At 29.4% G+C, this 16,820-nt stretch overlaps 1 protein-coding gene across 1 annotated transcript; it reads right to left on the bottom strand.

Annotated features, from left to right (window-relative positions):
* Positions 1-1,327: 1,327 nt before the first annotated feature.
* LOC107411717 (probable receptor-like protein kinase At5g18500) lies at positions 1,328-5,791 on the bottom strand. The gene is made up of 8 exons (XM_016019360.4): positions 5,165-5,791; positions 3,917-4,603; positions 3,714-3,818; positions 3,438-3,560; positions 3,201-3,371; positions 2,951-3,080; positions 1,995-2,207; positions 1,328-1,845 (listed from the first exon to the last, which is right to left on the bottom strand). Exons 2-8 carry the CDS (start codon positions 4,582-4,584, stop codon positions 1,729-1,731), a joined length of 1,527 nt encoding a protein of 508 aa, XP_015874846.2. The 5' UTR covers positions 4,585-4,603; positions 5,165-5,791; the 3' UTR covers positions 1,328-1,728.
* Positions 5,792-16,820: the final 11,029 nt, after the last annotated feature.

The following is a 16,820-nucleotide window of genomic DNA, read 5'->3' as shown; positions in this document are numbered from 1 at the left end:
AAACACCATTAATCATATCATATCTTAGTTCGTAAATTCCATATATATATATATATATATATTATATATATACACGTTTACACGCATATGAACACAGAAAACATCAAAAACATTGGACGAGGAAGGTGGAGGAACTGCGGATCCAATATGGAGGTCGCATCAAGAAGATATAAGGAATATTGAGGTAGAAAATTATACGATATTTTCATTTGGGGTGATGGGGAGGAGGAACAGTGGAAAATGAAGCTTGCATCATCTCCCTACTGTTGAAAAATTTAACGTAACAAACAAGCTGATGATTATATTATTGTATTGCATGCGTGATTGACAAGATTTATAGCAACTAAATATGATCACGTTTGTTGGCAGGACAAATATAATATATAGTCTTCAATTTTTTTTCCCCTTTTAATATACCTAGTCTTCATTAAGATATATATATATATATATATATGTATGTATGTATGTATATAATTCTATTCTCTGGACGATGGAGCTCTAAATATAAAACACGCGTATCCTGATTTAAATTTAGGTGAATTTGAAATAAGGTGCTAATATATGTTTATGATTGGACGTACCTGTCATTGTCTAAGTTGCAGAGGGATTTTGGGAACCGTATGCAAATATAATAACATAACTTAACAATTACGTGAACCGTAAATGAAAAAAAACAGTGGGTTGTATTCCAGCCCTCCAGTATGGGGATTTCCTTTGTCACTTGAACTTGCTAGATTAATTCAAGATTGAGAAAAATTAAACTCAATTTGCCTATAAGTTTAAACCTTAAACGACTAGAATAATTTTGTTCCAACTTCCAACCCATATGGTTTAAAGAAAAAAGTATATCCAAAGAAACTCTGCTGCAGTATGCACTCTCCTTAATCTTCAATGTTTCTTAGTGAGGATAACCGTGTTTATTAACACCTAAATTCAAATTCACTATCCTATTTTGCCCAACCTGTTAAAATTTATATTTGTTGGCTAAGTTTACTTGATATGCACGTTAATTTGTGGAAAAGGCAATTTGTTAGTCTTTCAGTTTTGTGTCACAAACAGAACAAATTTTTAAAGATTCCACAAGAGAATTTTAAGAGAAGTTTTTTTTTTTTATGTATCGATTTCAAAAAAAATAATATATAATTTTCTTCTTAATCTTTGTGTTTTGTTTTATTTGTTTTTGATGGTTAGAATCATAACATTCACTACCCTTGTAACATAAGAGTTCAATCATTGTACTAATAATCGAGTATTTAATACAATCTCAACCATCCATTTTTTATCAAGAAAAAATATAACATGATTTAACCGTAAAAGAGAATGCAGGTAAAGGAAAATAATTTTACACAGGGTTATATATACCATAGAAATGAATTTAAGGTGATGCAATATTCTTTTTGTCTAAACTAAAAGAACATATCCATCCACGACTTTGAATAGCTTCCAATTCTGTACACACCTCCAATTGTTTGGGATCTTCACAAACACCACCATTTTCATACACAAAGATTCCAAAAAAAAAAAAAAATCAAAAAAAGAATAAAAAGAATTAAAAAAAAAGGAGATCATTTTTCCCAAGCCACCTTCAACCCGACCAGCCCTTTCTTCATACCCCACAGATGACATCAGCATACATAGACAAGCCCAAAAACATGAAAGAGTTGAAAAAATTTGTTACAACTTAGGCTCAGCTCACTTCAACATGTCTCAAATCTTTAGTTATGTCCTTTAGTACCCTCTACTCTCTGATCTTGAGCCCTGATTATCACTCCGATCGGTATCTGAAAATTCCTTTTGAGATTCAATCTCCATGCTACCTGCTTGGGTTCTGCGGTGTCTACGATCCTATGGAGTAATGAGGAGAGGTTTAGTGAAAGTTTTTTTCTTTTTTTCTTTTTTTCTTTTTTTATTTTTTATTTTTATTTTTTGGTAGCTGAGTTTTCATGAAAGTTGACAGGCAAAAACACCATGTACAGGGAGAAGAAGAAACTAACCTCTCTTGCTATAGGATATTCCTCAGACTCGAGCATACGAACAACCTGGCTCATCTTGGGTCTCTTTTCTGAATCTGGATCAACACACCTCAATGCTGTCAAAAGTGCTCGTTTTAGTGCTCTTGTTGAAGGTCTTGTCTCAATGTTAGGGTCTACCACTTCTTCTGATCTCCTGCTACCAACCATCATTTTCAACCAATCTACCAGATTTACCTGGGAGTTGTGACCATTACAATTTCATGTCAAACAAGACTTCACTAAATTTGCAGGCACCAAAGTACTAATGAAAAACAATAGTACCCCATTTCCAGCCAAGACTAAACAATAAGACTGAGGTATTTGATAAATGTCCATGCATTACATTGGGAATTATATACATCAAATAATTAGAAGCTCAGTCAAAAAAGGCAAGGGGGAAGGGGTGATATGCTCAATGGAGTCAGCCAAGTGGAAGCATGCACAATTGAAATTTTCAGAAACACTTTTAAGATTTTCTAAAGTTCTAATTCAAGGAAATGATGAAGATCAAAGTAGACCATAAAGTAGAATTTTTCACCGGATCCCAAATGTAATACTGCAAGGACTTTTGCAAATTTAAGATATAACATTAAATCATTCTTTAGAAATATCACTTAGCCAAACTGTCAGGAAAGCTTAAATTTTGATGTTTACAAATCAAGAACTAGATCATATTATATCTCCCAGGTGAAATTAAAAACAAAGCAGTTGGAAGGATCATTTACTAGTGGAATCACATTGACCTACAATAATCTATAAGTTCAAATTATAACATCTCATTGAACTGTTAAATCATCTAATTTTTAATTCTTAATTTCTTATAGTAAATTTAACTCGCCTGAAGTACCTTTAGGACAGGGAAGTTCGTACCTAGGGACCTCTGCAGTTAGACAAACATTTTCGTGGCCAAAAAAGAAAAAAGTAATAACACATCATACCTCATGGGAAGGGCGACCATAATCCACAGGATCTCTTCCAGTAATTGCTTCTAAAAGCAAAACCCCAAAGCTATAGACATCACTTTTTTCATTTAAAAGGCCAGTATTTGCATATTCTGGAGCCACATATCTGACATGTTTTAGGGAGATTCAGGGCAGGACAGATGTGGCAAATGGTTAATTTTCAAGATATTAAAGAAAGAAATTTGAGCAGAAGAAAAACTGTGCTTAGAAAAAAGAAAATACTAACCCAAAGGTCCCCATAACACGAGTTGTTACATGACTCTTCCCAGCTCCCAGCAGCTTGGCTAGGCCGAAATCAGACACCTTTGCATTAAAGTCATCATCGATCAATATGTTGCTTGATTTAATGTCTCGATGTACCACCTTCGGCTCAATAGCCTCGTGCAAGTAGGCAAGCCTGCAGCAAGTGGGCATATCAAATGAGAACTCGAACACTTGAAAAAGATGAAATAATTTGACTTACGCTTTTCCTGTGCCAAGGAGAATCTTCATGCGGGCTTCCCAAGTAAGATATCCATGCTGACGCATTGCTCCATGAAGCCACTGCTCCAAATTTCCATTATTGACATACTCATAAACCAACACCCTGAAATTTTTAAATATGAATTAGACAATATACCATAACACTGCTGATAATTTAGTCCTCCAAAACAAACAATAACTCACTTTTATGAGTAATGAATTTCAGTTGAAGATACAAATATCCAAACATAGCATATTCTATAAATAACAGTAGTACCTATGAATCCCCTCAATACAGTATCCAAGAAGACGAACCAAATTCTTATGGCGCACATGTCCAATTGCTTCAACTTCCACTCTAAATTCTTTCTCTGCTTGTCCCCTGTATAAGAATTAAGAGTTCAAGTCCAGATAAGCTATAGAAAACAAGAATGATAAGATTAAAGCAAAATCGAGAAACTAAATAGCCATTAAACTCACACATTGTTAAGGATCTTTTTAACTGCCACTGGAGTCCCATTAATCAAATTTCCCCGGTAGACAACCCCATACCCACCCTCACCAAGGACATTTTCCTTTGAAAATCGGTTGGTTGCGAGCTCAAGATCCCTTAATGTAAACCAGTGGCCCCAACCCAAGTGTGAGAATTCAGGCAGGCCAGTTAGAGGAGATGGTGCCGTAATGTTATATGAAGAAGATGGCTTATACACAGAAACTGTCCCAGAACTCCCTTCTTCTCCTGATTGTGACCCACCCCCATCTTTCTCTAAACGATTAAACGAACCCGACTGACTGCTATTCTCTCCATTTTTCACCTTTCCCATTCCCAGATGAACCAGAACCTTGTCTGATTCTCTGTCACTAGATTTGTCATGAATGGTGAGAAGAATTCCATCACGAGGAACAAATTCACTCGTAGCTACATGCTCAACTCGAACTTCCTTAATTTCTTTGGATACAGCTGGGATTTGACTAAGAGGAATCTTGTCTCTAGCGCTTCTTGATTTCTTCCGGGAAGTTAGACATAGCGACAGCACTGTTAAAATAATTATAATAAATAGTGCCACTGCAATACCAATCACTTCCCAGACCTTAAGACCAAAAATGACAGTTTTCTTGGACAACTCCGCATTGAGATCAGAAGCCATTTTCAGGATATCCAGATGCCTATCAAATTTAAGAAAGACATGTGAAAGAAACAAATTTCATTAAAGCCGGGTCAAATTAAGGTTGACAATGCTCCATCATTATTGAAATCATATTGAAACTCTTTCCACCCATTCATCCTTATTGCTATCTATAGATGATGCAGTTAAGAGATAGTAACGTTACGTATGTTACTGACTACTGACTACAATATAAACATTAAACATTTTCACACAAACAATACAAGATATGGGGGGAAAAAAGCCACAAACATCAAACTTGGAAACCCACCAGGATTTTTTCATTGGAACATATAGAAAAATCATATCAAATAACACAATGTAAATAGAAGATCCCACTAAACGGTAGAGCAAGTTTCATTTCCATATAGTAAGTTTACCACCAAAAACGAAAATTTTTGACGCGACGAATCATCAGAAAACAGAGAGAGGAAAAAGCGACGAATCATCAGAAAACAGAGAGAGGAAAAAAAAAATGACCCAGTAAAACCAAAGAACAGAATCTAGATAAAAAAGAAACCAAAGAAATCTCAATGTCTAACAAAACTCTTCATATTCATACCTCTACTAGAAGATTTTCACAAAGACATGCTCAAAGCCCAGATCTTGGAAACATCTTCAACATTCCTTGTCCCAAGACAAGAAACAGAACCACAGATTTCCAGATCTCCGACCAAAAGCTAACATAAACAACATGGGTTTACGAATACCCAATTCAAGAAACCCAAATAAACCCACTCCTAAAAAAATCCAATTATATAGCCCAGCATTAGACTTGAAAATTTTTCCTTTCTGGGATTTTTTTCTGTGTGAAAAATGTTTTAAGTGTGTGTGTTGTGTGCAAATCTAAGCTGGGATGGAGCTTTCTAACACCAGCCCTGAGCCTTGTCAAAAACAAAAACCCAAACCCAAAACTGAAAAATGACTATAAAGGTCCTCAAGATGGTAGAGAAAGATGGGATTTTGATAGCTGTGAGTAGTGGGGATAATAAGAGAAGAAGAAGAAGAGATGGAGTTATCAGCGGTAGGTGATAAGTTTTAGATGCCTTCCAACACAAACATACAGTAAAACACAAGCATGGAAATTCTGTAAGCTCCTCCTGATTTGTTTTGAAGATGACTGATTATCAGTAATTTACTTATTCCCCTTTTCTTTTTTTCTTTTTCTTTTTTTTCTTTATTCATTCAATTTTCTTTTTCTTTTTTTTTTCTTTTTTTTTTTTGTCTCTCTCATTTGTTTTTTAGTGTTTGTACTTTTTTTTATTATTATTATTATTGGAGTGTAGGTTTTTTTGTGAATGATTTGCATATGTGTTTTCATTTCATATGAGTGTACAAAATATATAATAAATTAAAATTTTGTTTTTTCTTTTTTACTTTAGTTTTAGTTTGAAAGCAGTAATTTTCAAACTTAATTTGGTCAAACATCTTAATTGAGATTAACATGGTGGTTAAAGTTAGAGATGTAAGAATTGGGGCACTTTAGCAGTGAGATCTGAAACGTGAATACCATCTTCTTGCTAGGTTTGTCTGCATAGTCCAATTCTAACACACATGCCCACGAGAATTTTCAAGCAAACTCTGTCCGAAATTATTCTCTAACAAAAATATTTTTCCCAAGTTCAAACACTAGTAGACTAATATGATAATTATTAATTGCCAAAATATTATGGATTTTTTTATCAAACTTTTAAAAATAATCATCGTGATAAATAGCAACATTTAAGCTTTAGTGTCGCATCTTAGCTCCATATCAACAATTTGGTAATGGTCATTGTTGATTCATAAATAAGGTTTTGAAAATTCACGGTGTTATTACATGTTATTTTATTAAGAGTGAACTACATAATTACTTTAAATTTTTTAGCTTAAACTTTTTTTTTATCTTATTTTATGTTAAAAAAATTATTAAAAAGTGGTTTCCAAATCATTTTTGCTGTTTGGTTGTACATTTGATTGAAAGTTTTACATTGACTCTAAAAGCATATGTTTATACTATGATATATATTATTTTAAAAGCCAATAAATACAAAGGAAATGTGAATAGAAAAAAAATATAAATTAAAATGTCGAAACACCTCATTTTCAAATCCTCAACAATTGTATTAAAAAAAAAAATTCCTCAACAGAGTCGGTCTGTCTAACTAAAAACAATCAATTGGGTTTGGCCATTCATAAGTCAAATTAAGAGAAGGGAAATGACAATTAATAAATAATGCCCCTAGAATCGACCTAAATCAACATGTTAATACAGCCGAAAGTCTCCTAATGGTCATTATTTAACTTCCTATATATGTATTGCTCATCTTTATTTTTTGTATTAAATAAATTAATATTGTTTCTCAGTTTAATCAAATTCTAAACTTTAAAATTTTTATTTGTACATTAATTTCTTGGGTTTTATATATGACATTTAAAAAAAATATATACTTATCTTAGATTTTTAATTGAGACAGTTGGAGTTATTAACTTTCTTGTACATGTCCAATAATTCGTACTTTATAACAAAATCATTTAATATGATTAATTTCAATCACGTGGTAATAACATGTAAAGTAACATATATATGGATAAGGTATAATTAACCTTTTTTCACTTTAGAACAATAATTTTCCTGAAGAATTAAAAACACGAAGATAAGTTGAACCAAACTTTCGATAAAATTGGACCACCGATTTGATCAGACCTAATTAAACAATGTGGGTCAAAACCATCATTCTATTTCTATGTGATCATATGTAAGGCTTTACTGCTCACTGTACTTGACAACTTGGAGGAAGGAGATCCATTCAAAACCCATTTATATCTTGTGTTGATAATATATATATATATATATATTAGCTATTTTTTTATTTACTTTATCTGAACGTGGAAATTCAAACTCATCATGCATGCAAGAAGTGTATTACTATTAGTTACACTGGTAATCGTTACCATTTGCGATAAATACCAATTAAAAAAAAAAGAAAGAATAACTTTGTGCTGAGAGTTTGGTTCAAGTCAATGAAACTCTGGTTTAAGTCTTGGAGATTATATTTAAATGTTCAACTGTTTCAAGCTGGTTGAATAAAAGCAGTTTGGTGTTGATTGTTTCCACTTTCCACCCACAATAAATGTCCGTGCCCGCTTAGGTTTGAATATTATGCAATTTGTTTATTAATTTTAAAGTGATTTTCGAGTATCACTGGTAAATTGTTATAAATTGATAATCGATTATATATTGATATGAAATGATTTTATTGTTAACTGAGTATGTATAAAAGCAAGTAAGAATGAAAGGATAACAATTATAATGTTAGAATTAGAAGATTTTAATTAAATTGCTTCCGAATTTTTTTGAAAGGGAAACTCAATCATATATAAATACTATATATGGCACAAAAATAGTCACAATATCACAATATTCTTTGTCACAGAAACAAATAAAAAGGAAAATGTGCTATAGATTCCTACTTTTTGGTCTTAATATACAGCGTTGAGAATTCTTCTACCAACAAATTAATTATTGAACCATAAGAAAGTTTTATAATTTATATACTGGTTGGTATTGATAAACCATCGAACTGTCCTAATTGATAATTAAGGACAATTATGTATCATTTTTTTTTCTACCTAATTTGCACATTTTTCAGATATAATTTATATTTTGAAAAATTATAAATACTTCCCCCTTTGGTAAGTAATTGTTGAACTTCTACGTAAAACAATAAATGGAAAAATATATATATTTTTTACATTAATGAATTGAGCATATTGTCAAATAAATTTCTTAAAAGAAAATGACTCTTCGCCCATAAATTATAAGAAAAATTAATTAATTAATCAATTAAAGTGGTAGATCACGAGCTCATGGTGACGCACCCTATGAAGTGGGCAGGTAAAGCAATGGGTCACGGGTCCGCACGTAATGAAATATATCTTTGTCACCCATAATTTTGTCAATGTGATGCCAATTTGCAGGCTATAGAACCTAACATAAATGCATAAAACTTTGTCTTATTGCCTATTACGTATAAAATTTGTTAAGAAAATATTGCCTCCTAAGCAACCCATAATTTCAATTTTTTTTTTTTTTTGGGAGACGGTGAAATAATAAAATCTACTATAAAAATTCTAAGTTAGAATAAAATAAAAAATAAAAAACAATCCCATCCAACTTTTACCATTATTTGCACACAAACTCACAAACTCTGAATTAGAATCTCCACCACCCAAAAAAAAAAAAAAAAAAAAAAAAGAAGCTATAATAATCTCATAGAAGATAAAGAATCTAAAACCATATTTTGTGGTGTCTTATATGACATGGTAGATTTGGTGTAGCTTGTGGTAGATAGGTGTATATTGGCATTGTTTCCTAGAAAGAAGAGTCTCTATAAGGTTCTGTTTTCGCTTTTGTTCCATCAAGAACCTTCCTATGTGAAGCCTATAGAGAAAAAGAATTTGTCATGTTGCTTCTGTTATTTTCACAATAAAAACTTCCGTCCTAAATTTAATTCATTGATTGCTTCTTTTGTCTTCATGTTTCTGAAAACAGGAAAAGAAAATATTGTCCATATATTTTTGTTTAACATCAACTCTTCTTCTTTTATTAGTTATTGATTATTAAATCACTTTAATTTTTATTAATATTTAAATTAGAAATTTAAAAATAATCATGATATATTAAAATTTTATTTGAGTAAAATAAATTTTATAGATATTAAGTAAATCATATATAATTTTAAACATTGACCATTGATTAATAAAAATAAATAAGTTAATTAATGATAAAACCGTCTATTCCACCAATGTGAGTTGTATAATATTATATATATATATATAGTAATTTTCATATATACCGTGTCACAACTCACGTGCCACTTTTTGAGAAAAGAACTATGATCGTTAAGATGTTCAGACCTAATAGAAAATAAATAAATCATTGATTTTTTTTTACGTGTATAAGACTACAAGAAATCCCTGCTGGCAATTTTGGTATCTGGTATAAGCTGTCATCTTTTTTGGCATTTCATTTTCTGCTACCTGATCTCAGTTTCTTATAGAAAAATTATAAAAATAAAATAAAGGGACCACTGAATTTCCTTCTTTTTCCTTTTTTTTTTTTCTTTATTTTCTTTATTTATTTATTTTTTTGGCTGAGAATTTTCTTTTCCTCTTGGTACATGGAACAATTGTCTCATTAATTTTTTTGTACTATTTAGATGAGAAGGGCAATAATGGTAATTACATAAAACAATTCAATTAAAACAATTCAATTTTTTTCTTTTGGTAATTAAAGACAATTCAATTTATGTTGATTAACAGGTTGGGTAGTTTGTATGACTTTAAGTTATTAGACTAAGAAACCCCAACAAACAAAAAGATATTTGACTAATTCCTTGGTTCAAAAGCAATATTTGGAGTCTTTTTTTATTAGAACTCTCGAGTATTTTAACTTTTTTTTTTCTTTTTTTAATTAGAACTCTTAACACTAATTATAATGCATGTTCCTTGTATGTCTTCCTTCTATATATGTTCATAGGGTAGACATGCAAATGGGTCCCAAAAGATTTTAATTAAGTTTAATTATGGATCATATGCTTGGCATGTTGTTGTTGGTCTGCACCTTCTTATACACGAGAGGTAGGCTCAAAGAAAGTATGCTATTCACAAATTTAGATTATTTTGAAGGCTCAAATATGGATCATAGGATATAGAATTTTAGGAGTTGGAAATTAGACAAAAGAAAGAAATGTCCACCAAATTGAGAGCTCTATGTGAAACCAGAAATATTTGGTATATCCCTGTTTGAACAACTGTTTTGTCCCTAATCCGAAACCATAAATCGGAACAAAGCATACACTCTGCCAAAATAATGTAGGGTAGGTGCATTGAAATGTTGTAGGTGTGGTTCACCCTTTTGTACCATCTGGATGTTTGGTCGATGAGTAAATATTTTTATCTACTAAGCACCATAGACAAAGAATTAACTTGCCAATTAACTTGGTTTAAAGGGCTATATAAATCTATATCCTTTTGCCATGCCAACAATCCTTTCATGAAGTTTGAATATATATATATATATATATATATATAACCACATTCATATGGTTTGGTCATTAACAGACTTCTTATATATATATATATATATATTTATCAATCATTCAATCGATTTAAAATTAAAATTTTAAAATTATTTTATGATTCATGTGGTTTTTACAAAATTTATTTTTCTTATATAAAATTTTAATATATCATTGAATTCATACTAAATCATTTATTAATTTTTAAATACCAACCATTAAAGCAATTTAAAAACTTATCAAAGAAAAATCTGATACTAAAATCATCACTCGAACTAATATAAGCTCTCTCTCTCTCTATATATATATATATATAAGAAAATTTTCTTATTAGGATTATTTTGGAAAAAAAAACTATCAAACTCATTCTTATCAACTATTAAATTGTTCAAGAATTCAGATTTAAAAATATATTTGGTGTTAATATAAGTTTATATGAAAAATTCATTTTTCCCTCCTAAAATTTTAATATTTTATTAAAATTATATACTCCACCAATATATTATTAAAGTGATGGTTTTTTGTATAACTATCAGGATAGAGTATACAAGTCATGTGACATCCAGCATATGATGCTTCACGATGCCAGTAGAATAAAATTATATTTATAGAGGTTTTATGGCTATGTTTATCTTGAAAAGAAAGAGTAAAAAATGCATATGCTTTTTGATAACCTAATCGGTTTTTAGTTTTTTTTTTTTTTTTCCCTCTAAAATAGTTAAAGTTTGTTAAATATTTAACTTAATTATAAATCAAGAAAAAAATTAAGTATCAAATAAAACTTAAAATTATATTTATTTTGAATTTTTTTCTTTAAATTTTTTTAAAATTTATAATTATTTGAAACTTTTAACAAACTATAACTACCATTGCAAATAAAGCAGCGGACTGGCTAGCCAAGACTGCTAATAGTTATTCTTTTTCTTGGGTGGGACTTTACTTCGTCCTGTGAGTTCAGTTCTTTACTTAGCAATGATATACATTGTTGTTTTCTTGCTTTCAATAAAATATTCCTGTTGAACAATAAAAGAAAGCTATGACTACCATTAGTTAACACTTAAGGAAAATAAATTACATACAATTAATTAGAAAAAATAAAAACTGATCAAGCTATCAAACATAATTTTAGTCAAGCGGATTTTTTTTTGAATTAATGGATAAGGGTTTTGTTTGATTTAATGGATAAAGAATTTTACTGTAGCTGCTTCTTATTATTTATTTTAACAGCACATTCAATAACAGTTTGCTAGAATTTATCCAAAAATAATAATAAAAGTTTTCTAGGTATAGCAGAAAAAAGGATTTCAATGCTGCTTATGGTTAAACCAAACATTTTTCAGTGACTTATTTAAAAATTTATTTATTTATTTATTTATTTGAAAAAATGTGTGTGTATGTGTGTATGTGTTTACATATACATATATGAAGCGGCTAAATGTACTAATGGATTTGAAAATATTTCTAACAAATAATTTTAACCGTTGAACTAATCTTTTTCAATGGTTAAAAACAGTTTTATAGTAAATAAATTATAATTTTTAAACGTTGATTTTTTTTAATAACTGATTTAGTAAACATACATATTTATTAAAGATTGGATAAAAAAAAAATTGAAGATTAAAATTATTTGTTAAAAATATTTATCCACTCTCTTTATAAAATGAACCTTTCCCAAATTATGGTTTTCTAATATCTGGACTGAAAAAAAAAAGAAAAAAATTAGAAAGGTAGTATGTATGTAAAACCCTTTTCAATAGCTCCATTAATGGCCCAAAAAAAAAAAAAGAAAAGAAAAGAAAAGAGCTCCGTTATTCCTCCATTGAAATCTGTCCTCAGAAAAATTTTGTATTTTGTAAGATCCAAGCCCGATGGCAGACATTTCTTCATAATATATACAGAAAGCATATTAAATCAAATTAATAAATTTATGAGCAATCCATCATCAGATATATTTTATATATCCATAAAGTACAGTAAAATTTTTATAAATAAATATTTAGAAATTATAAAAAATTGGTCATTTGGAGGGATTATTTATTTATTGATAAATAAATAATTTATTAATTTTTAAAAAAATTATATTATTTTAGATAAATAATTTTACTAACTGTATCATATATACATATATTAATAAAGGAAAAATCAATCAAGTTTGATCAAATTTACAAATATAGAATTGATCATTACTCAATCGGGGTAAATGAAGAAAAAAATCAACAATCATTTAGAGTTTATTAATGGGAAGAACCCACAATCTTTATTCAATTAACTAATTAGTTGACCTCCACTTACAGAAAACTACTTTTGATTGTGAATTAATGGATCAGTTGATTAATTCTTATTTAAAATTTTATTTTCTTTTCTTCTACATCCATAAAAGCAAAAACAACTTTATATGCATATTATGGGGGGAAAAAAAGTGAAAAAAAAAGCTATTAAGTAAATTTTTTTTATTATGTATGATAAATGTTTATATATATTATTTATTTTTTATTACGAGATTATTCATTTATCAAACATTTATTAATTAATTAATTTTATAAAAAAAATCATTAATTAAGGTTTTACTATATTAGGTGTCGTGCATCTCAAATGTTTCGAAGGACACTAAATAGTTCCAAAGTTACAAAATTCGTTTTCATTTTTTTTACATAATTTTCCTTTACTTTTCTACAAACTGTTGTGGAGGTAATCATCATAATTTTTGTACATTTGTCCAGTCTTTTATTACTATGGTAATCGTTATTATTATTAATATATATCTTAAAATCAGGCAGAGAAATCAAAACCCAACCAAAAATGTGATTTCGCAAATAGTTTTTTTTTTTTTTAAACATTTTTATTTTTCAAATTTTAGTTCTGTCTCTTCAATTGGATTATATATGCCACCCGTGACGCAAATTGTTTGAAAAACTGGAAATGCATCTAATTCCTACAACTCCTATGATTGTGAAATCTGATTAATGAGAGGAATACACAGATTGACGATTATTCATTTTTAATCACGAAAATGGTAATACTATTACTCAACCATAGAATCAATCACCTGCGTTGAATTCGGGATTGTAGACCGAATTTTGGGACACGGCCCATCTAGGTGGGCCCAACATTGAGGCTAGGGGCTGAAGAACCTTTATTGTTATTATTTTATTTTATTTTTTATTTTTGGAGTTTTGGTGCTGAGAACATGGGATGAAAGATGGCTTCATCATTAGCCCTGGTATCACGACTAGATTCTTGGAAGCTGCATGCATATTAAAAAAATAAAAATAAAAATAAAAAATTGGTGTTTATATCTATTTGTATATATTTTTAGATCTATTTTATTATTCCTATGATTAAAGATATTACATTATATTTCAAATATGAACATATGTATATAATATATTCAAATTGTCCCAAAAAAATAATGACAGTAGTTGTTTCCACTTTTATATATATACATCTGTATATATAGAAATTCTCATATCAAAGTCGTAATTATTAATTTTTAAATTGTTTAAAATGAAAAATACATTTGACATTTATATAAAGTTATGCATAATTCATGTTATTTATGAATATTTTAAATTTCAATATATTCATATAAATCTGACAAATAATAAAATTTTTAATAGCTTTTTATCATATGAGATAAGAAAATAACTGTCTATATATACACACACATATATATATATATATAGGTAATGAACTATGTATACATGCATATTATTGTTTTTTGGACTGAAATATCTATATATATATATATATATATGTTATTTGAAAAGGACTTGGCATGCATAACTTATTAATAGAGGAAGATGATTAATAAGCACGGCATCCATAAAAAGGATGGATTTTGAGGGCAATGATCTACACAAAGAAACTTTTATACAAAAAGTACTACTCTTCAAAATTTCTAATCAACCAAGTTGAAGTTGAATGTAGGTTAGCATGTCTACATAACCCATAAAATCCGATAAAGAAAACCCAACAAATGTGATTTGAAAGATGTTGTCCATTATCAAGATAATTGAAGGTTCAATTAATCATAACCCAAATATGTCAAGCACTGGAATAAGAATTTAGAGAACCTGTGCCCTACCTAGCACCCTAATTTTTATTAGGCAACTAGCATGAGGGACACAAATAAGTATTTTTAGATCTTGTTCGCATTTTTTTTTTTTTTTTACTGTTTTTGGTTATAAAATTTTTTGAAAGCCTTGAAACACTTTGAAAAATTTATCCAAATATTCCCAAAAATAGTTTTTGAATTTTTAAAATCTTCAAGCAATTTCTCATAAACTATGCCAAACAAATATTATAAGGTAATTTTTTCAAAAGGCCAGCTGATAGTACCATTTTCTCAATTTTCAATTTAAATTTGTGAAAGGCAAAAAGGTGTGCTATTCATGATAGCATTAATCTAATAGTTTAATGATCATAAAACTCATGTGTTTGAATTCCTACTTTTGAATAGTTGGTGTTATACTCCCGGCACCGGAATCCAACTTCACGATAGATACATATATATATACATAGACGGTTTTATTATTCGAAGTTTGAATCTCCTACTTTAACATAATGATAATAATAATCATATATTTTGCAGCACTGGTTACTACTGACTCATTGCCATGGCCCAAAACGTTTGTCAACATCTACATGGATGCTTATCTATGCTAACCAAACAGATTAGTGGTTTATATGGTATTATCTAAGATCTTAGTAATATTAGTTAGGTGGATGTCTAATTGTCCAAATGAAATGATTCGATTTTGGTAACTAAAAATCTGATTAAAATTGAAACAAAAGATTATAACTTTGATTGACATAGATTGTTGGACATGACTAGTTCAAGCGACATTGCGGGGTTTTGAAAAGTTTGACAATGGATGTTACCGGTGAAGTTACAGATTTAGCTCATCATTCTGAGCTCAATAATTAATTTAAGTTAGTTTTCTTCTTTGTTGTGTTTCTTTTTGTATGGTAGAATTTTCTTTTTGTCCCCAAACAATTCAGATTCTATTTAGCAAAAAGTACTTTATCAGGATGATATGTGAAATTAGAGGATTTGCAGTGATATGTGAAATTAGAGGACTTTCACGCTTTTTAGTAATTAGTAGAATTCTTATTAGCATTAATTAGGATTGTATTACCAAGTGGGGGAGTTCAATTTTATTTAATTAGTAGCTTTTTCTATCTGGAGGTCTTGGGAGAAACAACTATACAATCTATTATTTATATGCTTTTAAATATCTATTTAATTAATATGATGAAATGTATTGAATTGGACAGAATTATTTTGAAATTTTATTGGAGCATCCTGAAATGATCGAATAAAATACAATGTGGTCCAATATTCTAAAGGAGTTCAAAAGTTGCATACAAAAAGTAGCTACAATGAAATGGGGTACCAGTTGCTAATGGACTCTGTTCCATGTGTTGGTGGTTGAATTCCTAATATGGAGCCAGAATTGATCACTATTGAGGGATGTTCTCTAACATGTTGTTTATCACCCAATCCTTTCAATCATCTATACTTTGTTCTATATTGTAATACTCAATTTAATAAATTGCGCAAATACCTACTAATTATAAACTCAATTATTCCCAAGTTGGCTGAAGCAATTATTAGATTTTGAATAAATTATTGTGTATGAGCATCAGTCAAGTTTTGTTCTTGAAAGTAGATAATCAATTCATAAAAATAAAATTAAACTAATGAGCAGAATCATGAAAATATATAAAGAAATAGCATAGTTCTCTTATTCAATAACTAAACCCATTTAGTGTAAAAATAACATTGTTCCAATAACCATGATACAAATTCTTCAAGCATTATGGGAGCTGAGTAATAATACTGACAATAAATTTGTTTTATCAAATTGGTTAGATACCAAATAGTGTGGCAGTACATTAAAGACAGTTAAATTAATATGAAATTGAGAGAGAGAGAGAGAGAGAGAGAGACAATTTTTTTGGTTTAGATTTGATTGAATTCATAATCTGAGGGTTAAACACAATTAATCATTGTCTGGACCGTATTCAAAAGAATATATCAGTTAATTTCGACCGAAAGCAGATCGCGGTACTTGAAAAGCACTTACCCTCCAAATTATTTATTTACTCACTCATTTTTTTTTGGCATACTTAAAGTGGTTATTAAAGGTATTA

This window comes from Ziziphus jujuba, chromosome 10 (genome assembly GCF_031755915.1).
Source record: "Ziziphus jujuba cultivar Dongzao chromosome 10, ASM3175591v1".
Lineage (NCBI taxonomy): Eukaryota > Viridiplantae > Streptophyta > Magnoliopsida > Rosales > Rhamnaceae > Ziziphus > Ziziphus jujuba.
The sequence above is the reverse complement of the archived record's forward strand: the minus strand, read 5'-3'. Positions and strand labels throughout refer to the sequence as shown.

Coding starts and splice junctions, on each gene's coding strand:
- LOC107411717 (XM_016019360.4), bottom strand. CDS start 4,584: ATGGCTTCTGATCTCAATGCGGAGTTGTCCAAGAAAACTGTCATTTTT. Junction 3,372..3,437: donor CTCCTTGGCACAGGAAAAGC/GTAAGTCAAATT, acceptor CACTTGCTGCAG/GCTTGCCTACTTGCACGAGG. Junction 2,208..2,950: donor ATGGTCGCCCTTCCCATGAG/GTATGATGTGTT, acceptor CACAACTCCCAG/GTAAATCTGGTAGATTGGTT.